The 22,312-nt window shown below is 49.8% G+C and overlaps 1 protein-coding gene across 2 annotated transcripts; it reads left to right on the forward strand.

Annotated features, from left to right (window-relative positions):
• The first annotated feature begins 365 nt into the window (after positions 1-365).
• On the forward strand, positions 366-21,859 carry LOC128275404 (protein held out wings). 2 transcript variants are annotated; one of them, XM_053013892.1, is made up of 3 exons: positions 366-403; positions 2,131-3,421; positions 21,548-21,859. In XM_053013892.1, the coding sequence occupies exons 2-3, from the start codon at positions 2,435-2,437 to the stop codon at positions 21,578-21,580; spliced, it is 1,020 nt and encodes a 339-aa protein (XP_052869852.1). In that variant the 5' UTR covers positions 366-403; positions 2,131-2,434; the 3' UTR covers positions 21,581-21,859. The 2 variants fall into 2 exon arrangements, with proteins under 2 accessions (XP_052869852.1, XP_052869850.1); XM_053013890.1 differs by lacking the exon at positions 21,548-21,859 and having other exon boundaries at positions 2,131-3,478.
• The last annotated feature ends 453 nt before the right edge of the window (positions 21,860-22,312 follow it).

Here is a 22,312-nt window from a genome sequence, read left to right on the forward strand (position 1 = left end):
CAGCACGAGCGACAGAGACACGGAGGGACAGTGCGGGAAGAAAAGAGATGAGCATCACGACGCGATCGCTGTTGGTGTTGGTGCGCAGGCGTGAGAGGCTCGTTCGCCGTGCACCTGCGCCGCGAGCGACGGAGAGCGAGCGTGAGATTGAGTGAGCGGAGCGCGCGACCGCCTTCACACACTACGTGAAAACTATCTGGATGTGGGCAGCAGAGAGAGAGCGTAGGAAAACTTGTTCCGCGCTGGTGTGGGTTTCTGCGCGATCGGCTCGCAGTTACGCCGAACGGGGCCATCGCGAGAGAACGCCAGCGCTCGCCACGATTATTGTCAACTGAACCTCGAGTCCGTCGTGACGTTTGTGCGGTCGCGCAGAGTGCACATTAAATAACACACATCCAGCAAGGTACAACAGCAGCAGCCAGCCACAGAACACTGGCCATCCGGTGGCACACCTAAGGAACCGCAGGAACAAAAGCAGCGGACACAGATTACTATTCCGTGCGTGTGTGGAAAACAGTTTGTCTCGCCTCGTGTGTCACACCCCGGCGTTCGCGTTGTGTGCACGGAAAGTGAGCTCAGCTCGCGGACCGTGTGTGTGTGTGTCGGTTGGCACACTTTCGGTTTTTGGTGATCGCGCGCGCATCGCCGAGAAAAGGCCTCTGTGGAATACGTGCGCAAGTGTACACTCTGACGTTCGCACGTTACGTGCTGTGGCTGTGGCGATTGCGCGGGACCTCTGCAGGGTGCTACTTTCATCATTCGCGCACCGCAGTCAGTGAGAAGATCGAAACTAATTGGTGACCCCGGTGGGAAGGAACAGAGCCAACGAGCCAACGGAAACAAGAAGCGGATTCATACATGAAAAGAAAAATTCCCGTTCCCGTGTTGTGGGCAGGCAAAGAGTGTCTTGGAAAAGGAAAACGTTTTGTTTTTGCTGTCCCAGAATGAGCGATACAGGGCGAGACAGTAGGATGCGTGTGGTGGTAAAGTTGGTAGTGGCTGCTCTTCTATCACCGCCCGCGCCCGTGGAGACGATCTCGAGGGTAGAACTTCTCTCCTGAACGCGCTCGCTCGTGTGTGTGTGTGTGTGTGCGTGGATCCGCGCCGCGCTTCGGACGTGTCATTCCCGTTGGTCCCCGTTTGCTCGCAAGGAAATGGGATCGCGGAATGGCGCAAGAAATTCCAACAGATAGTCTTTCTCTCCCGTGCTGGCGCCTGGCCGGTGTGAGCGAGAGGCCCGACTGCGTTTGACACTCTGCCGCCGCCGCCGCCGCCGCGTGTGTGCGCGCCTACCCGTGACAAGTGTTGTACCTTCAAAACAGTCACATCCTGCGAAGTTCCGTCGGTTCTTGGAATGATAATAATTGCGATCATGTTTTACCATTTGACGAGAGCCATTCGAGTTATTTCCGGAGCTGCTAATGCACATTGTTTATTTTTGACATCCGGAAACGGCTTTGTTTTGAAACATAAATTAACCTTCTTGGTCAATCAAGAAACCCCTAGACAATTTTGGAAACCTTGTTTCTGTCGTCGATTCTCAAAAAGTTGGCTTTATTTCATTTTCACTGAATCAGCTAATGCTTGCTCGCTGTCCGCAGCGTCAGCAACGCTGGGACCGAAACAGTTTAACAAACAAATGGTCTACCACACACACACACACACGGAGACAGCGTACGCGTTTTATTATTTTTTCTCCCGCTGTTGACACCATTTGTTTGTAAAAATATGGTCTCTCCCAGAAGCGCGGCTTGCTTTGGTAATGCGCATTGTTTCCTGGTGTGTGGTCAATATCACTGTTACTAATACCACAGCCTCCGGCGACGACGACGACGACCGAAGGCTACGCGAGCGTTCCATGAAAAAGTGGCCCATCGTGGTTCGTTGGTGGGTTGGTGAAGTGAAAACAAGCGAAAATGCGTCAGTGTGTGTGTGTTGAAGCAACAGTAAAACAATAACCTTTGTTGATCGTGTCTTCGTCGTCCTCGTCGTCGCCTGCGAGTGGACTCCAATTTGACAGCTTGCTCCGTTCGAAGTGGTGTGCGTCGGTGGATTAGAGAGTAAACATCGAATGGCGTTAAAAAGCGTGTGTTTTAAAATGGGTTCTTAATTTTTCTCTCTACGTTTTAGAATATAGAAATAGTGCGTGCGGTGAATGTAATTGACGAAAAGTTTACATGCAAATCAGTGCGCTTCGTGCTTTTATGAATTTAAACGTTGTGTTATCTTCGTGCTCCCGTTTGCATAGTAGGCCTCGCCTCTTTCAAACGATTTCCGTCACCCGGCAGGACCGCTGAACGATTGAGAACAAGTGCGCAAACCGACACACGTGGCTCACAGGGAACGGAGCCAGCCAGTGGGACTTCGACACCGCCAGCATAGTTCGCCCGTCGGCAAGACTCCCCCGCAGGACACACAAACAACAGCCTGAAAGATGAGTTCATACGGTGCCATTAGCGAGCACGGGGCCAATCAGCAGTCGACGCAAAGTATAGCCGACTATCTGGCGCAGCTCTTGAAGGACCGCAAACAGTTGGCCGCCTTCCCGAACGTGTTCCTGCACGTCGAGCGGCTGCTGGACGAAGAGATCTCAAAAGTGCGCGCCTCACTGTTTCACATCAACGGTGTCACGAAGGAGCCGCTCCAGCTGCCGGACGCGGATGGCGAGGCGGTCACCCTCAACGAGAAGGTGTACGTGCCTGTGAAGGAACATCCGGACTTCAACTTTGTCGGCCGCATCCTCGGTCCGCGCGGTATGACCGCCAAGCAGCTCGAGCAGGAAACGGGCTGCAAGATCATGGTGCGGGGGAAGGGCTCGATGCGCGATAAGAAAAAAGAGGACGCCAACCGGGGCAAACCCAACTGGGAGCACCTGTCGGATGATCTGCACGTGCTGATTACGGTCGAGGACACGGAAAATCGGGCCTCGATTAAGCTGAAGCGCGCGCTCGAGGAGGTCAAGAAGCTGCTCGTGCCGCACGCCGAGGGCGAGGACGAGCTGAAGAAGCGGCAGCTGATGGAGCTGGCCATCATAAACGGCACGTACCGGGATTCGAGCGCGAAGGCGGCCGCGGCCGAGTTCAACTTCGACGCCCAGCAGTACGCCGACGATCGGTGGAAGCAGGCGGTGGCCGCGGCCGCCGACTCGCGGATGCTCAATCCGGCCCTGGCGGCGGCCAACTTGGCGGCGGCCACCAACCAGCTGGCGGGGCGCACGGCGGGCAACCCGCTCGGTGCACCGATCATCCTGTCGCCCCGCATCTCGGTGCCGACGACGGCCGCGAGCCTGATGGCCGGCTCCGGCCCGCCGCCAACGATCGACCACACGACGGGGCTGATCTACGCGTCGCCCTTCTCCGAGTACAACTACGCGTTGGCGGCCGCCGGGAACCCGCTGCTCGCCGAGTACGCGGATCACAGCGTAGGTGCAATCAAAAATCCAAGAAGGCAATACGCGCCTCGAGATCATCCCTACTAAAAACCAACTTAAAATCAAAACAAACAACAACAAAAAACATTGAAAATCAAACCAACAAAAACAACTGAAGCGCGCGCAACCCATTAGCAACACTACCGGGCGGTGGGGCAATAATTTATCTAATGTTCGTTTCGTTCTACTGATTATGTTATATATTATAATAATCTTTTTTTTTTTGACTCTTTAATTTACTATTCACGCACCACCCTCCTTACTTCGCTAAAAACAAAAACCACAACAAACCCACTCTTACATTTTAATATTTGTTTAATATTCTTCTTTTCAATTCACTATTCTCTCTCACTGTCGTTTGTTTTCGAACATTAATCGCATATAATCGCAGTGCAAGAGCAAAACCAACCAACCAACAAAACAAACAACATAACGCCAAGGAAAGCGGCGCCGAAAGAGGGGCGATCTCTAAGCAAAAAGTTAATAATTTTAATAAGAAATCGACCTTTTTCTTCACCCCCCAATAAGGAGCACATTATTAATTTATAACGTTTAAAACTTCACTGTTTGCTGCAAACAATGTTTAACATAACGTAGAAAAGTGCGCGCGCGCCCGCCCTTGAGCCCGTCATTTACGTGTTTTAACTCTCTCATTCAACGGCCAATGGTTGCTATGTTTTTTTTTGTATCTCTTTACAAAAACTACACAACACACGTTCTTAATCACGAAAAGGTTACTAAAACCCGCGCGTAACCCAAAATATCATGATCAGAGGAGGCATCATCATGGCACAACCACGTGCAGCAGGCAGGAGGGGACGGACGCGTGTTTTGCTTCGAGAGCCGTCGGATTATATAGTTAGGCGATACATTTAAGGCACATATTGTACGATACTAAGGTTAGGCCAATCTCTACGTACGCGTCTCTGTGCACCTGTGCGCATAAGCATCATAACAGTAATATCATATTAATACTATCGTATCAAGAAACGATAATGACATTGTACTACTACCACTAAGCCGGACTCAAACAGGATACAGTACTACCACTTAGCCATCCGCATCCTTCTCACCTGCAGCAGGCTATACTAGCATAATTATCTGGACATCCTCACCCTAGCACCACCACCACCACCATCACCACCACTGTTCCTTACCCTAGTGTGTGCTCCCCAGCATTCCGGTCCCATCCGACACATAGTCGCTCGGCGGGGGGTGGTTCTCTCAGAAATTACCCTATGGTCAAACCTCTCTTCCGTTGACGAAAAATTGTTTGTAAATTGCATTTACTGCAGTGGGGCACACTCTGCTAAATGCGGATGCGGGGCGCACCTTTTTTTCTTAACTCACTTCACTGAACTCCAGGCGCGGCCCATGCGGCCGTGTCCGCTCCTGCACCACGTTTCATTGGTGGGTGTACTTTAAATTAGAAAACAATAACCAACAACCTCCATTGGTCATTGCGCTTCCAGTGTGCGCGCCTGTTGCTTGTGTGTGTGCGTGTGTGAGTAAACTTTCTTAACCCATCCGACCCGACCGGGTAACGGGTCTCGCGGAGCTTATATGGATGTGGAAGGGACGTGATGATCAGTTCTCGGTTTCATTCACACACAACAAACAATATTTACCATTCATCCGATTAACTCTCCGAAGGTCTGCGCGCTCGCGGGACCCTGTATTCTCTCTCTCTCTCTCTTATTCGCTTCCTCCTGTACGCTCTTTACTAGCACCGAATCTTTAACCCACGGAAACCAGACATAGAGCTTCCCCTAACGTTGGTTAACACGCGCCGAAGAACTAGTCGTTATTTGTTACACACTTATATTTTAGATTTTTTTTGCTTCAAATAATCATTAACTTTTGAACGATAATTTACCAGGTTTAATTTTACAAATCTACTTTCAATAGTGAAGCACCGGGGGATTTATTTACAACAGAGCGAGTGTTCTCCAGCATAGAATGTTGGTCGCTGGCAATAGTTATGTAACTAATTATGTTATTCACGTGCCAAAGCATCTTTCTGATGTCGATTGTCGAGTTTAAGGAGGAAACAGTGTGTATGAGAGAGAGAGGGAGAGTGATCGAGAGCCAGAGTGGAGCGAACGTGTGGAGGGAACTAATGATGGAACAAACCGGAAAGTGGTGGGCTTTTCTTAGGCGCTGCCCCCGGGTCGGTAATTTGCTAAGCCGATGATTGATCCTGATGATCTCCCGTCGGTTCCCGTGGGCCTTTTTTGGATTTATAACAGTTTTCTTTGATCTTACGACCCAGCAGAGCGCACCCAAGGCGCGCGTTGGGGCGGCGACTTCGACATTCAGTGGCGTTTCCGGTGCGATCGTCGCTATTTTCCCCGGGTCGGGACTCGGGAGTCTATCAATGGCAGGGAGGATACGGTGCGCAGGGAGAGAGAAAGAGCGAACGGACGGGGTGGTACTGATGAGCCAGCAGCGCATCAGACGCACTGCGGATGTTAATCGGATGAGTGGAAAAACAGACACAGAATGAAATGGAAAGGCGCTCGCGCACACACCGCACGGCACCACCGCTCCATAAGATCTTTCGGCTGTGCTTTGCGGGAAGTAGGAAAAAAACCATCAACGCGCACGCAACGATCATATTCGAGACTTCCTCCGACGTTGTGCTCTGGAGTGTTTTTTAAACTTTTTTCCCGATCAAACATACACCAAACGAAAAACAAATTTCTCGCCGAGGGCGTGATCGCGGGTGGCTGGCCTGGCGGCTCACAATGGGACGATGAATCTCAATGGCTACCACGCCTTCTGTGTGTGTGTGTGGTAAATGCCTCGAATCTCCAAATTCCCCCTGCGAGAAGCTGTAAGAATTTTCCTTTCTCCGGGCATTTTCTGGAGAGAGAAAAACAGAACACACAAACTACCGCAATACTACGAAAAGCCGATGAGAAGCGAGCAGATCGAAAAGGAAGAAGGATGTAAGAATGCTTCTGTGTGGTGCCATCATGATGAAAATGGAAGATCTGAACGGAACAATACGACGGCGTATAGCGTGTGTAAACATATTTTCACACCCAGCAGTAGCTGAATAGTGCTTCCCATTTATTGAACGCTGTCTTCGAGGTAGATTTTAATGCGCCACCATCGGGTGGAATGGTGGGCCAAACGCGGACCCCTGCAACGCGATGCAAAACAGATACGCAGGGACGGAAAGAGAAGCACAGCTTCCCTTCCGCGAAGACACAAGTTGCCTTTGACTCTCGGGGCCCTATCTGTGTGTGGATGGGACCTGAATCTTTCGAATATTGCTACGGCCAGGAGCTTGGGATGACACAGCAGGAGCGACAGTGTGTGCATTATTGACTTTGTTTATGATTTATTTTAAACCACCGTAATCTCAAACGTAAGACGACGAGTTGCGCGCGCTCTTCGTGTTGCACTCGACGGTGTTTTAATAAGCAAAAATGATGGAAAACATTATGTTCGTTATGACACACAAGATTATTAGCTGTAAGTGTGCGCAAGATGGAAAAGGATCAAGTATTGCGTGACAGATGGGGCGAAGAGGGTAAACTCGGCCAAACCGCGTCGGAGCATGTATTTGAACTCAAACGGAGTAGAATCTGATAGTAAAGTTTTAACTGCAGCATGTATGCATACAATAATTGTAATTTTTATAAACGGAATGTGCGCGGGAAGAGATTTATAAACAAAATTGAACACTGAAATAGTGGTGGGGCCGCATGCCCATCTAAGTTGAACTCTTACCAGGGGTGTGCGTTGAGATTGGGACTGTTTGTAACACACAAAAAATGTTTATAAAATTTTAATGCGATTTTCTATTTTATTCAAAGTATGTGCCATCGCTAGCTATACATTTCTCCTATCTCTCTGCTAAATCATGGATTCCCAGACGAAAGAATTCTTCGACTTTTCAAGTAAACTAATTGGTCATCCCATTTCGAGTTCTTCGTAGAAAAACGAAGGGCTGCTCAGCCAATACGTGTCCCATCGATGAAAATGAATGATATTCGGAAAGAACCAAGTCTGGTGAAAAAGGCGGGGAGGGATAGCAGCTCTCATCCAAGTGATTTGATAGTATCCTGAAACATTTTTGTTTTTTGGAGCGCCTGGTGCTTGATTCCACGGCCTACTAGGCGCCTCCATTGTAAAAAACTGGAACGGCTTTTTGGTCGTTTTCGATCAATGCATGGTTCAAATTGATCATTTGTTGTCAGTAGCGATCGGAATTAACGTTTCCATCAGGTTTTAGGAGCTTGTGAAACACCACACCTTTCTGTCCCATCAGAAAGTCCGTTTTTTGGAGTCCTTGGACACTTTTTTTTGTAAAGTCAAAATCGCCATTTTGAAACTTTTTAAACCACTTAAAGCACTGCGATCTTCCAAACACAAGTCCCGACAAGCATTTGGTGCGATTCCGAAGCAGTTTTCTTCAAAAGGAGCAGAAAAATAATAATCCCCGCAAAACATCATTTTCAGGCACAAAAGTTGACATAGTTTAACCCTTTCAATGATGGGTTGCAGATCGAAATAATTAATTTTGCGACCTGAAATCATTTACCTGATGTCAAAACAAGGTAATGATGAATGAACCGCTAAACTGGGAAGTCCAAATCGACAGGTACAGCCATCTTTTTAACAGTCCCAATCTCAACGCACACCCCTGGTAAAGTCTATCAACTACGACGACAATGCATGATGTTGTTTGCGCACAATGAATTGAGCTCTGTGTGGCTTTTATAATCTCTTACACACGGCATCCCAGCTTAGCTTCGTAGCATAGCTAGTTTTAACAACCACAGTTTTTAGCGTAATTGTACTTTTAAACACTAGCCAGTATACTTACTATTGTCTCGAATAACGAAACAGCGATAAGCCACTGAGAATTGTATGATTAACAGAATAATAACATATTTTTTTGCGGAACCTCGAGTTAGGCATAGAGCGAGAAGATACGAACGGCCGATGAATTTCACCACCAACTACCGACCCGATCCGTTCTACTAAACACGGTCTACTAAAATGGAAGAAGTGGTTAACGGCGAGACAAATTTTCAAACAATCGGTAACGATCAACCGGCGCGAAACGGAGTGATACACTACCGTATGTGACCCTCTGGCTAACCCCTCGCCAAGCAGCATTCTACTTATGGCTAACCAATGATTGAGAGCAATGTTTTTTAAAAAAGTTTTTCCCTTTCCTTAGCATCTAAGCCTACTAGATTGTTAAGCGCATTATTAACTTCTATATTGTGGACGGTTCAGAACACACAACCCCCGACCATACATAACCACACATGTTTGCTTTTGTTTGACAGTTCGGTTTCGATTTATATTGTTGGTCAAATTATTAACATCGATACATCGACGGTGGTGTAACATTAGTCTCACTCTTAACGTTAGTAGCGCCAGTAGTAGCGACTCTGTAGATCCGGGAGCGCGCGAGCATCTCACCACCGATTGTGCCTTACCGTGGTCTCCACAACGAGTTCTCATATCCCATGTTCTTAATGCTTTTTTAATACACGAAAGTTAATTACCTACTAAAGGCAAGGGAACGGGGGTGATAACAGCAATTTGTAACAAAAGTAATCTCCTTCACATCGCTCTGGTGGTAACCTGGAACGCAAACCGAAAACAGTGGAAAGCAATGGAGATATAATAACAATAATAAAGCTTAATATTGCACTACTATTAATAAGCATATATAAATATTATTTTCTCAATTCTCGCTACTCTAGCTCTTGTGCTACTCCCTACTCTACTACTACTACTACCACTACTACCACCAATTAATCAAACAAATAATAAAGCAATTTTGCTGATAACGTTAACCCACGACTACTTATTTGAAACAAATTAATTACCATTATTCCTTCACCGCACTTCCTAATCTTCACCACCACCCCCACTGTGTATCATATACACGAAATCCTGCTCATAACCCGTTCCCCTCGGTCACACTCCTCGGAACTATCGAGCGCATCCAGTGGTGCTTTGTGCAACATAAAGCTTTCTATGTATGATTTTATGAACAAACACAAACTAAGTGATCCTTCGCTCTAATCCTACCTCTCCGGCTCCCGACTACCTGGTTCCTCTTCTTCATCCCCCATCTCTGGGCGCCCCCGGACCCGGCGCTCGTAACACACGTGTTTGAAAGAAATATTACATCTAACACCGGAAGGTTTGTTGTTGTGATCGGTAATGTCGCCTGGCGAAAGGATGTAAAACTACACATTAAAATCGGCTCGTAATCATCGATTAACAAACATCGCTCTTATTGTTTTTACTTTCAATCTTAACCTGCCCTCTCTCTCTCTCTCTTAACCACTTGCGAAAAATGCTTGTTGTGTATACAAAATGCGGTTGCGGCGATGGGAGCGGTTTAATAATGGTACTTTGTTAACCACTACGTATTAGCCATACATTAGCCATCTAATCCGCTAACCTTGCGTGTGTGTGTGTGCGCACACAGCATCATACACTTTCGGCCAAGTGGACCTGGACCATGCAGCAGTAACAGTAGCTTTTCTCGGTCGTGCGCTCTATCTTTGTGGCCCGAGAGTTCGGGTTTTTTATCATAATTTAAGACCCCATGCGCTTTTAGTTGCAGGAGTGTGTGTTTGGCCCCTCTTGGACGAGTTCCTCGGAACTGATTCGGAAACCTCTCCCTCCCGGAAACGTGTTTGAACAACCAATTGCGCTACGTCGAGATATAACGCAAAGGAAGCACTGGTTCGTTTTTGGGGGACGACTACGACGACGACAGTGTTTTACGCGCTTATCGCAGCCAGCCTGCCTGGGCTTATCAGAGACTATCTTAATTAGCATAATAGCGCATTGCCCTCGGGCGCAGCAGCAGATGGGTTGGTGTTCGATGAGCAAACGGGGAAGGAACCCTTTACGTCCCGTTCGGTCTCTCGTTTATCTCGATTGCTTCGGCGGGAGAAATCATGTTTTAAATGTCACCGTAACCACAGAACGCACGTGTGTGTGCCCTTCGCCCTTCGGTCCAGCGCGTAAAATCGGAACGAACAGAGAGAAAGATCCCCAGAAGACAATAATTTACATACGCCTTCTTTTTTCACGATCCATCACGAATTGATCGTTTGAGCAACGACCGGAACATGGCCCCCAGTCGGTGGCATGCGCGCTAAGTCTTGAGTTGATGTTTCGGAGAATTTTTTGAAAATTAATCTGCATCTGGACTGTGACACCCAATATGCTGCGGTGTCAGCATGCTTATGTAGACCTTGTTATTTTCTCCTGTTCTTGCTTGAGACGATCGCATGACGATCGAGTTTTTTTTATTACATGCAATGTGCACGATCTCTGATCACAGCTCATTAGAGTCGCCATAAGCATCGTGGGGTCAGTACGCCTTCCCTTTGGGGGGAACTCGCGCTGGCTCCAAGACGAATAATACGCACACGCACAGTGGGTCGCGTGTGTTCCTTTAAATTTGGATGGCACGCAAGTGAAAAACTGTATAAAAAGGCGACCACAGGAGAGAGCGGCGGCTACATAGCCGCCGCGTGGCATTGCGCTAAATTATTTATAGCCCGTGACACAGTCCGCCGAGGGGCTTCGAGATTGTTGAAACACGGAGCACGCTGCGAGAGAAATTGCGCGAGATAGAAAGGGCGGAGAGAGAGAGGACAATTCTTGCGTGTGGGGCATGAAGACAACGATGACGATGACGCGATGCCCCCCGCTGCCGGTGCGGCGGACAACCGTTTTCCATTACCGGCCCAGGCGTGGGGTGGAATGTCCGTCGGGTGTCGGACCGATAGAACCGGAAACCCTCGCCACGCCAGAGCGCGATGGCGTAGAGATCGAATAGGCCTTTTTTTCTTCGGTTGGGGTTCGCGAATCCAAACGATGCTTCCCTGGAACCACTCTCGTCACAGCTCTCCCCCAGGTTGGAGGCCCGAACCACAGGTTAATGAAGTAATCGTGCGCTTTTTCTCGCGCCAGGCGGGACGCCTGCGAGCGGAACTGGAAAATCCAATTTTCATCCCCGCCGGATCCCCAGTGATCGCGCGGGGATCGTTAGATGTTTTGCGTGTGTGTGTGTGTGTCTGTGGTGTTCCATCCACGATTTTAAGACTTCTGGCGAACGCGGGTGATTGACCCGCGCGCGTTTCTGGCATAAGACCAGAGGCTGAGGCGATGACTCTGCGTGAACTGTTGGGAGGCACGCGCGAAGGTCAAGCGGTAGCCGCGGTAAGAGGCCCCAAAAAAACGGGGGCCCTTTTGTAACGCCACGCGGTTTGGTTAGGGGTTTCTCTTTCAAGCAAGCGGAAGCCTTTAATGGACGCGCCGCGAATGTCGGGGTGTCGGTTTTATTTGTAATTAATTTTTTAATTTACTTTTTAATCACATCGCATTATTTTTGCATCCCTGCGATGCGTTCCTCTGCGCCGGACACCATTTTACAGCGTGCGAGGCCAATACAATACGCGCGGAGGCTTTCTAGTGCGCTGCGCTACATCTCAATGCATGAGTTATGTTTCTCGCTTCCCGGTGCACAGTCCTTGACCCTGCGGGCGCCCGTCCTGCTGCTGACGGGGCGCCCAGTGAATCGCTGATTAATGATCTGCGGTTCGTGTGAAAAGAAATTCCGCGATCGCAGACACGCGGACACACGGTAATGGATGCGCTCGGAATGGGGTTGCGGCAAAAACATTAGCATGTTGCAGGAGATGTGGGGGTCTATGTGGGCCGCGCCCTCCCGGCAGGCGACAGGCTGCCAGATTACGCATCGACGGAACACGGCTCCCATTATCGGTGCTCCGTGACGCACCAGCTCACGTGTGGTTCGATGATAACTGGCGATCGATGAGAAGTTTCAGGATGCACTCTGCACCCTGTAAGTTGCCGCTCGAAACCGAGGAGCCACACCGAGGGCCAAGAACAGAGAGACCCCCGGCTCGCCAATCGGACTAACCTTGACTGCGTGGTGCGTATTGCGACGGGGACGGAGAGCGCGCGCCCGCGCATTGGTCTCCTGATTGTTGTGGACCGCTGTGGGCTTTGGGAGTCGACACCTTGGCGCGCTTGTGCGTGTGCGTGTGTGGGGTAGAGTGCGAGAAAAACCGGTCCGCCCGCTGCCGCCCGGCGCGCTGGTGATCGCAAACGCAAGCAAACAAACCGGAGCCCCGTCATGGACGTTCCTTCCGAAACGGGTTGTCGCGCCCGAGTGTGTGTGTGTGTGTGTGTGTCTATGGAGGAGGCACAGTTCCCTCCACAAACCAACTCCCACCGTAGCTGTCGGCCGGCCGCTGGACAGTGACAATTTTAGCCTCTCGGATATGCAAATGTGATAGCACTTCAGCAGAAGGAAAAAGGAAAAAAAGGGCAAAGATCATCATAAACGGCGGCCGCGCAGAGCGCATAGCCGTGATATGGCTGCCTGGGATCTCTTGGGTTTGTGGTCCTTTTTTTTCGGGCGGTGGGGAAGAATTTTCGAAGAATTTTTTCGATGTTGGACTTTTTGTATCCTTTTATCCCTTGCTCGATGACGGGCGGAAGAACATAATACAGGTTTTTACTGATCTGACTGATCACTGACTGTGTTTGTGTGTGAGTGCCCTCTGGTGTGATTTGTTTTATTGTTACGGTTTTATTCCATCCGTTGGTGGTTTTTATGTCGTCCACCGCGTTGTTGTGGCTCGTCGCTCAATGGATCGCAATCGATCGCCGAGCTCTCTCAAGGCGAAATCGGCGGCGATGAAAATTGTACTCACTTCGCGCATCGATGATTGATCGGATGTTGGGGTCTAGTGCACACAGCCGACCGCCGCGCAGCATCATTTTCCCCCCCTGCGTCCACGACCGAAAGACCAACCAATCATCACCTTTCCGCTTGGAGCTGCAAACTAAGCGCGCGTTCCTGACAAATGCTGTCGAGGAAATGAGCGCTCTGGCAATTGCCAGCAGTTCAGAAGTCAGTCTCACGCTCTCCAGTCAATTCGACCTCCTCTCCCTTCGCTCTCACTGGGGCCGCTGGCAGGTTTTCCTCTCGATATCGATGTTTTCTAATTTATTGTCTGTTGCCTGAAAGGCGCGCGCGCGGACGCGCGTTGTTTGTTTTTAGTGTTAATTAGTAGTTTAATTTTTATCCGGGGGTGTTTTTTGGTACTTATTACATCACATACACTTTTCGACACTGGGTGCTGTTACTTCGAACATATACTCTTATTCTCTCTCTTATTCTCTACAACCGTTAGGGTTATGAGCGATCGTGCCATCGCGAACATGTACATACGTTTTCAAACGAGACACAGGATACAAATACATATCTCTGCGGCATCCACCCACCAGCCAATGGGGGGCCACGGGGTCCTTCTAGGACCTCCGCTCTGCCGAGCCGGGTCGGGGGATGCTGCGTTTAATTTTACTCGATTGACAAATAGATTTTAGAATGGCAATGGCCATGACAGACGAGCCGTCCCCACATATGTGCCTTCCATCCATCCGCCCGTACTTCTTCCTTACGTGTGTCCTGTCCCACTAACCGCCGCTAGTATCTTGTCCACGGACACTTAACCGCCTAACCGCCAGCCAGCACTCTGATAACGCTGGTGTGTGTGTACCCCGTCCAACGGTAACCCTCTCAAACGCAGCTTAATACATGACTTAATACATACTCTATGATTTTACGCGCGACGACTGGCCTGATAACCGATTGAGATTAACGAGCTTCAAAAGGAACACAACGGTCGAGCAGAGGAGTTAGGGCACAGAGAAGAAGTTAGGGTAACACTCGTGACGAGAGTAGTAATTTTACTTAAAAACAGATTATAACCGCCTGTTGTTGTCGATGGGAAGAATCGATGTGGTTTTAGCTGTGTGTAGTGTGTTTGCCAGTAGTGTGTGTCGATTGGTTCGCGAGATGCCGCGTTGTAGCATTTTGTTTTAGTATATCTTCGTGACCATATCGGGAAACGGGCGCAACCGACGACCCCTCAAAGAGTCTTATTTGCAAACCACGCAACGCAACGTGTAGTGTATTACGAGATCAGTATGCAAAGTACAACCGTTAGGCAGAATTTTAACTATTGGTTTAGTTGGGGGCGGAAGCCTTTCTTTTTTTAATTAAACAATTTGTTTTCTTTTTAAAGCTAATTTATTCAATTTGTTTTTCGTTTTGAGGTTTTAAATAAATTAATGCTTCGATGTCGATAGATTAATCGAAACAAAAAATCGATTCCCTTCATATAACGCGTCGCTCGCGAGCGTGCTTTTTAGACGTGTAATAACCACAACAATGCTTATCTTGTTGGCGGGGCGAAGGTCCTTAGAAAACATAATTCGAAACTTACACGCCATTTACGCACCAGTATCTCTGTCAGCAGCTGCGGAAGAAATACGCGCGCGCAATCACAGAACGGAAACGCAGCGCTCTGAAATCAATACTAAACAGTACGCGTAGTCGAAACGGAAGTTGGACAGCAAAACAAAACAAAACGAGAATGCCATAATTAATCGCTCTGTTATTAAGTGTTGACTAAATGTGTTTAGTGTGTAAGGAAATGAGAAACAAAACGGACTCGCTTGGCTCGGCGAGTGCACAACGGCAAATGTAAATGCAAAAAACGGAATGGATATGTTAATAATTGCGCCATATAATGCCCGGCAGCTACTTAGTATTTTGTACTGTAATAATATAATTATTGTTCTATAACCGACAACACATACACGCACACCACTCAACAACCAACACCTCACCCAACACAACAGACCCAGCGTGACGAACCTCTCTCTGCACACTCTGCATTGCGCAAAACACACTCTTCTACACACACACACTGTGGCGTGTTGTGATGCATTTGTTTGCTGTGGAGGACACAATTTTTCTACACACTGTTGCAACAGACAGAGATTGAGTCATACTCCTCTACTTAATAACACTACTGACGACATAACACAATAGTGGCACAAAGTGAAATATTGTAGAAAATTGTTTTATTTTAACGCGAAAGGATAAGAAATGGTACAGAAAAGTACGCGAGAGGAGCCAGCAGCAAAACTCAAGTAGGATCCAGGATTAGAGCAAAAAAATAAACAGCGCAGAGAGTGTGGAAGAGAACAGAAAACAAAAAACAAGGAAAACCCCAACACCTAAAAATGAAACCGCTGCAAAGAAAATATTAATATTAATAATAATAATAATTTCTTTTTATCTGGAATAATACAGAGAGTTTGCTCAAAGTTTAATAAAAATAACTCACTCATCTGTTAGTTTTTACTTACGCCGCCGTGTTTAACCGCCTCCCAGTGATTACACCACCCAAAACACCCCCTATTTCTCACCGTTTCGCCTTTTTCTTCCGCTGACTAGTAGCCACCAACAAATCAACTTCCTTGGCCAAAGCGCAAGCCTTCCATGAAAAAAACAAAACAGTAAAACTCCTTAGCCCTCCTTGACTCACCCTCCCTACGAGTCCCCAATGTATTGACCCCCAAACGTCTGTCGCACGAAACAGCTTAAACAGCATCCTCCGTGACGGTGATTTTTCGGCGGTGCGTTGGGAGCACGATCCTCGTTTTGATCCTTGAAATTAATGACCATTTCAAGTCTTGTCCAACACTCACCCGGCCCTTTTCTCGCCACTTTTTCATCATGCCACATCTGCTGAACCGCGTGTATCTCTTCTTCGGTGTTTTGTGCTGATCATCCTCTGTGTTTTAACTTGAGAGCGGTCCCGGAAAGTGTTCTAATTACCATCGCTCTTTCGCTCTCTCTCTATTTCTCTCTGTGTTTTGCTCGTCGAGATGATCACATTTTCCGTGATGATTTGCTGGTCCTGGGCTATGGGCTCTTCTGGCTACATCCCCTTCGTGACTAAATCGAAACTAAAAACTGCCCGTAACTTGATCGTGATCGTTTCGTTTTCTCTGTTCACCAACAACCTTTCCACAAGACTCTCACGGTGTGCGATTAACAAGTCAACAACTAAAGCACGCGAAGCATACAGAATTGATCGATGGTTGATCATTATTTTTAAGCAATCTTTGTGTAATGAAGTCCAGCACAAGTCCAGACTAGAGTTTTTCTTGGACCTCTTTAGCCCTGAAGTCCCGGGGGAGACGGCCTATCGTTCCTAGGAATGTGACCCACACGACGCATTTAGATTCGAGTTGGGGCGGCCCACCTGTTGGAAAGATATTTTACATTCGTCGTTTCGTCAACCCTTTTCCCGGGGTAGCCAGGTGGACAGGTGTGCGATCTCCGCGATCACAACATCTTTCCCTGGTGCGACGGCCTATTCCTGTCCTATTTTCGTGTCGTACTGGAGACCTCCTTTCGATTAAGCAATAGGTTTCGGACTTGGGTCGACTGGCGCGGCCGCCGTGTGGGGAACAATTTAATTGCGGTTCGTTCGGAAGAAATGAGGTCTCTCGCCGCGTCGGTGGTTTCTCACTCATCACGACGGCTCTGACGCTAATGAGCCGCGCACCGAGACGACCGAATCGGCTCACCGTAAATCGTAAATCTATCAGCCGACTCAATTGGCGGCTCGATTGTGACTGAACCCGCGTCGCGTTCCGTCTCAATCATCCGGGCCGGGCTCGTTTGGTCACTCGATGACACGCTGCCGCGGCATGCGTAGGACTCTTGCTGTGCCTGATGCCACCAAAAACGGCGGCAGTTCCTTTGCACCGCGTGGGAGGAACGTCATTGAGCGACCGTGAGCCTACCTCTGCTTGAACCGGCAACTCTAATTAAATTCAAATTAGTTTTGTCACTCGTTCCCAGAGCGCGGTACGAAGCGATCCAGATTAGTCCAGACGCCGCGGTCCAAATCAAATTTGTGTCCGTTCTATCGGTGTTTGGGTGCACCGCCTGCCGGTCCAGGTCTGTACGCTGAGGTGGCGCCAAATAGCTGGTTCCGCCCATGCGCGGCCACAAATACCGGTTACTAATGGCGCATACGACTGGCTAATCCGTCACGCATACGGGCGTTGACCAGACTTTATTAGGAAAGTGGAACCATGGAACCCACAACTACCAAGCCGAGGCCCCCGCGCGGCTCTCCAAGTGGCAATCCCAAGACAATCCTCGGCGCAGGAAGGTTGCACACAGTTTGCTCTCCAAAAACAGTGACACCCACCCGGACTGGGGACTCGGTTCCGTCACCGAGGGTTGTTTTTGAACCACGTATTCCCACGCACCGCCACCGAAACACGCCGGTTCGTGCGTTTCTTTCTGTGATCCCCTTGAAGCATATCTTGCCTCTTGCCCGAATCTGGAACACGACCGGGAGACACCCACCTGTGTAGTGAACCCTTGGATCCATCGCGCTCTAAGCCGTGTCCCGCCGCTAATTTATTTCACTTTCGTGTACCTCGTGGGCTCGTTGCCAAGAAATCGATCAAGGGAAATGGAGGTCAGGGCGGATGATTGGCGGCGGTGGTGATCGCTTCTGAGCTCAGAAGATACATCGAAATCTTCATCCCCAACTGCTGCTCTGCTGGCCATGCTGTGTTTCAATAACATGATTTGTTCAGGGAACGACGCTAGGGAACGGTTGCGACATCCGTCGAGAAATTTCGGCCACGGATCTGGCGGACGGAAGAACTTCATCCGGATGGCCGGCAGACGGCCAGGCATCTGTACGCATCTCACGCGTTTCATCATCATTCGCGAGCGTTATGGTCGGCGGAGATGGATATTTGTTTTCATTCACTCCTCGGACTCGGGACCACAGCGGGCGGATGGAGCGCGCGTGTGTGTGTGTGTGCGCACCGGAAACTTGTAACTTGTCGGCCCGCGGGAAGGTGACTCACAGAAGACAGTTGACGACGACGTTGGGACACTTTTTGGCCACCATCCAGCGTGAGCGCTCGATAAGTTGGCAAATTTGTCTCGAGTAGGAACCGCTTCCTTTTTCGAAATCGCCATAATGGACTCGATGTGGGTGCCAACACAGAGTGGACCTAGCGTCTTTTAAAATCTTGACGATTGTCAGGCCACAGGCCACCGTGTGGGTGCTCCAAAATAGGACTCGCAGCTCGCGGACTCTCTGTATATCGTCTTTTCGTTTGGCTTAAGATACTCCGATCGCCGCCGGGTTGCATCATTAGCGGCGCACTTGTTAGGCCGTTTTTATGGGTCCCGCGCCGGCCCATTTTCGGGAAAGTTTCGATTTGCGCCGTCGTGTTTCCGAAACGGATGACTCCAACGCACAATTCGGGCAGAGAACAGAGGCCGTGCCCGTGGGTTGCGCCCGGGGAATTAACTCCCCCGTGAGGGCCCCGCGCGGAGGCGTTGGTTGCCTGGTGGCGTCACCTTCGCGGTGTCCGGTCGTTTGTTAGGCGCTGATCTAACATATGGTCCACCACCGCCGCCGCCGCCGTGTACGGGGATCATCGCCCACGAGCGGCGGCCGTGTGTCGTTGGTACAAATGTGACCAAAGTTTCGAGATCGATCGCGTACCGAGATGTCGCGCGTAACAGTTCGATCCGAAAGGGACCTCGCTGGGCTGAAGTCTTAAGAAAGGTTCCATTTGTTTTCTTGTTTTGTGTGTGCATTTCTTGGATGGGGCATTTATTTTTATCACCTGACACCTATACCGGCCGGCGAAGCAGAGTCGCCTCGGCCCGCTCGTCCGCCATAAGCCGGCGTAAAGCCTTTGTCGGTTGGCTCATCATCAACCTTTCAGCAGGGCGTGGATTTGTGGCTGGGTGTTTGTGTTCCGTTCCGTTTCATTCTTTGCGGTTGCAAATGTCGGGTCCGCAGCGCAGCATGTTGATGGTGGGTGAGTCACGCTTCCGGCGATTGAAGAAAGGTGGAGTAGAGGGTTGGGACAGTTGGATTTTCGTTTTGGGGACAGCTCACAAAAGGAACCTGTCAACAAGTAACGGAAACCTTATTTTGCTAGTTTTGATGACTTGATGCAACTTTGTGTCATGGGTCTCGACTAAAGGCCTCCGACACCCATAGAACCAAAGATCGTGTAACTTTTAAAAAGACTCTGAGACACTTGAGTCTTCACTTCTCATTTCATGGAGTTTGAAGACCAACTCAGAGAGCGATCACGGACAGTCGCCGTTTCCGTTCCGGTATCAACCCCCGGACCGATCGCAATCATCCGCCCAGTCCGGACCGGACCGGGTTGGGCTGAGCGCGCGCGCACCGTCGCAAAGTGTAATAATAGAATTTTCATAATTTTCCCACCTGTGTGGGGCGAGAACGCCGTGTGCCGAGCTCCGAAGGGAGACCGCATCGCGTCGACTTTTCATTTTCACTCTACGACCCAGAGGGAGGTCGGTCGCCACGGGAAAAACGGTTTTCCCGTGGGGGCCGTAGCGCCTAGTTGTGTCCGGTTGTGTGACCCACGTGTGTGTGTGTCACTCACACAACTGTCACAATGTTGCACAATGTTGGCCAACAAACGGTGACCACTAACCCCGGGCCCAAGCGCGCGATTGTTAAATTATGAAGTTTTACTTTCGGTTCCCCCACTCACAGGATTGGCGGCGCTGATGGGAGACGACGGCCATAATCCGATGGGGGGTGAAAGTGGTGCGAACTGTCTATTGTTTTCCGTTTCACTAAACCTTCACACAGTCAGCGCGAAACTTTCGGTTTTCTGGCGGTTCCCGGTTTTCGTTGCGAGGTTTAAAATTTCTTTTATCACTGTGTTAGTGTAGTGGCTCCTCTTTGGTTACAATCAGCAACTCCTTCGGTCGGCCAACGATCATCACCCGAGAAACCTGTTGTGTGGTCGTGGTGGCACCTTGACACCTTTCGCGGGCGCACAGGTCGACACGGGCTATTAAACTGCAATAAACTGTTTCTTTCACTCTTTTACTGGTCTCTGTGGTTTGATCCCATTGGTGTTAAAATGAGGAGACAGCACAATAGAAGTGCAGGTTGACCATTGTGACAGTGTTTATTTTCAACCAACCCCCCCACATTACTTCTAGTTCTCACGGCTCCCCCGATATTACACCGGTCCCCCGGCAGGGGCAGATGAAAGTTTGTGGAAATGTTGCCAACTAGACCCGCCATTCGATGGGTGGCCAGGGGCTAAATAATCCCTTCCTTCGGCTACTTGTAGCAAAACCGGACCCCAACCGGAAGCACAATAGACGATGGGAATAATAGTAAACACATCGCAGGTGCCCGGGGAACTTGGCAATGTAATGGCAGGTTTAGTGTGAAGATGTGTGTGTTTCTGTTTGTGTGCGTGTGTCCTTTAACAAAGTTTTTGAGGACCTAAACCGTGCATGTGGTGCATGCATAAATTAGCTTCCAATCCTCGGTCCCCCTGTTGATTACTATCGGTCGACACGTGTTCCGTGTGGCACGCGTGTGGCACGTAGCAGCATGTGTGGGAACGCAACGTTCGCCCCACAAGAGTACATTGTAGCTCGGCTCTACTCTAGCCGGCGTAGAGTAAAAATAGTAAAACACGAACCCGATGCGATCTGGCGCCGGTTTTTGGGGGAGTTTGGGATTCCATCGGACGCCTGCGGGGGTCGGCCTTGTGGGTCGGCTGCAGCCAGTCGGGGGGAGGATCACGATATGTAGGAATTGTTTACGAGAACGAGCGGCAGTTCCGAACGGCCTGTGACGCCACCAGTGGCCTGTGATCGAGGGATTGCTAATTTTCACACTTGCAGTGATTACCTCGAATACCGGGAATGGTTTAATTTTAGTCCCTCGCGCGCCTGGCCAGCTTCTGACTTCAAATCTAAAACTCCATTCCATACCATCATCGATGACATTAGCCGAAAAAGTTGGGTCCGCCGGGAGTTCGATCGAGGGTGGCCACGATTCGTCACACACACCGTCTCACCGTCCGGGTTACGGATGGCAGCAGTAATAACCTAACATCCTCACCACACAGCTTGACCGCGCTCACCATAGCTCTCTGTCTCGTTCGATGTCTAATCAACTACTAAAGGATCGAGGTGAGGAGACACGCCGGCGTTGTTCTGCCTGCACCGGTGGCCAACTGCTGGATTTAACAGGACTAAAACGCAAACCACATCATCCGATTAGAGGGCGCGCCGGGATCTCTAACGCTTCGCTTCAACCGTTCGGTTTACCGTAGCCCCGCCGCAGGTGTGAAGGTCCGATTTATAATTTAGATTTATCTTAGTCTCTTTCAATGTTCCAGGTCCGGCAATTCTGAACCGAAACGCGCCCTGGTACGCGCCCTTCTACCATTCCGCACCAATGCTGGCCCGCTGGATACCTTGTGACCCAGCAGCAGCAGCAGCAGCAGCCACAGCCTGCGACCCAGCCCCATTTCTACCATCCGCCGCAGTACCACAGCCCGGCCCCACCGTACAGTGTGCTGGTCCAGCACCACCATTGTCCTACCACCTTCCAGTACCAGCAACTTTTGCACCAGCAGCGCCAACCACAGCATCTCCGGCACGTTCACCAGCCCCACCGGAACCGCTAAGGTCCGACGGTGGTGGTGGAGTTCAGCTGGTTCCGGTACTGCACTGGGCTCGCTTTTACGGCTAACCAGCTCGTCGACGGATGACCGGAAGATGACTTCGCGATCGTTACTTGCGCAAACATCATTACCACCACCACCACTACCACCAGCGATACGTCTTCAACCAGCCCCAGCCCCCTAGCATTCCGAGGAGCAATAGTCCGGAAACGATCAACGATGGCGCGCGCGCGTGTGTTGAACCGCGATGTTCCACGTTTGGAGACATTACGAGGCGTGCGTGTGACTTCCCCGATCCGATGTCCGGCGACTGGTGGTTTTACCCTTTTTTTTTTTTCGTTGTTGCTTTGTTACGTGTTATTTATTCATGCGTTACGGGAATGTGTTTGCGTGCGTGATAGGTGTGTTGTCGTATGTCACGTATCGATGGCTTGCGCGTCGCCATCGCCAACCCGAGTA

The sequence above is a fragment of the Anopheles cruzii genome, chromosome 3 (genome assembly GCF_943734635.1).
Source record: "Anopheles cruzii chromosome 3, idAnoCruzAS_RS32_06, whole genome shotgun sequence".
NCBI classification, from domain to species: Eukaryota; Metazoa; Arthropoda; class Insecta; order Diptera; family Culicidae; genus Anopheles; species Anopheles cruzii.

Excerpts from the sequence above, each read along its gene's own strand:
- LOC128275404 (XM_053013890.1), top strand. The coding sequence starts at position 2,435 with ATGAGTTCATACGGTGCCATTAGCGAGCACGGGGCCAATCAGCAGTCG.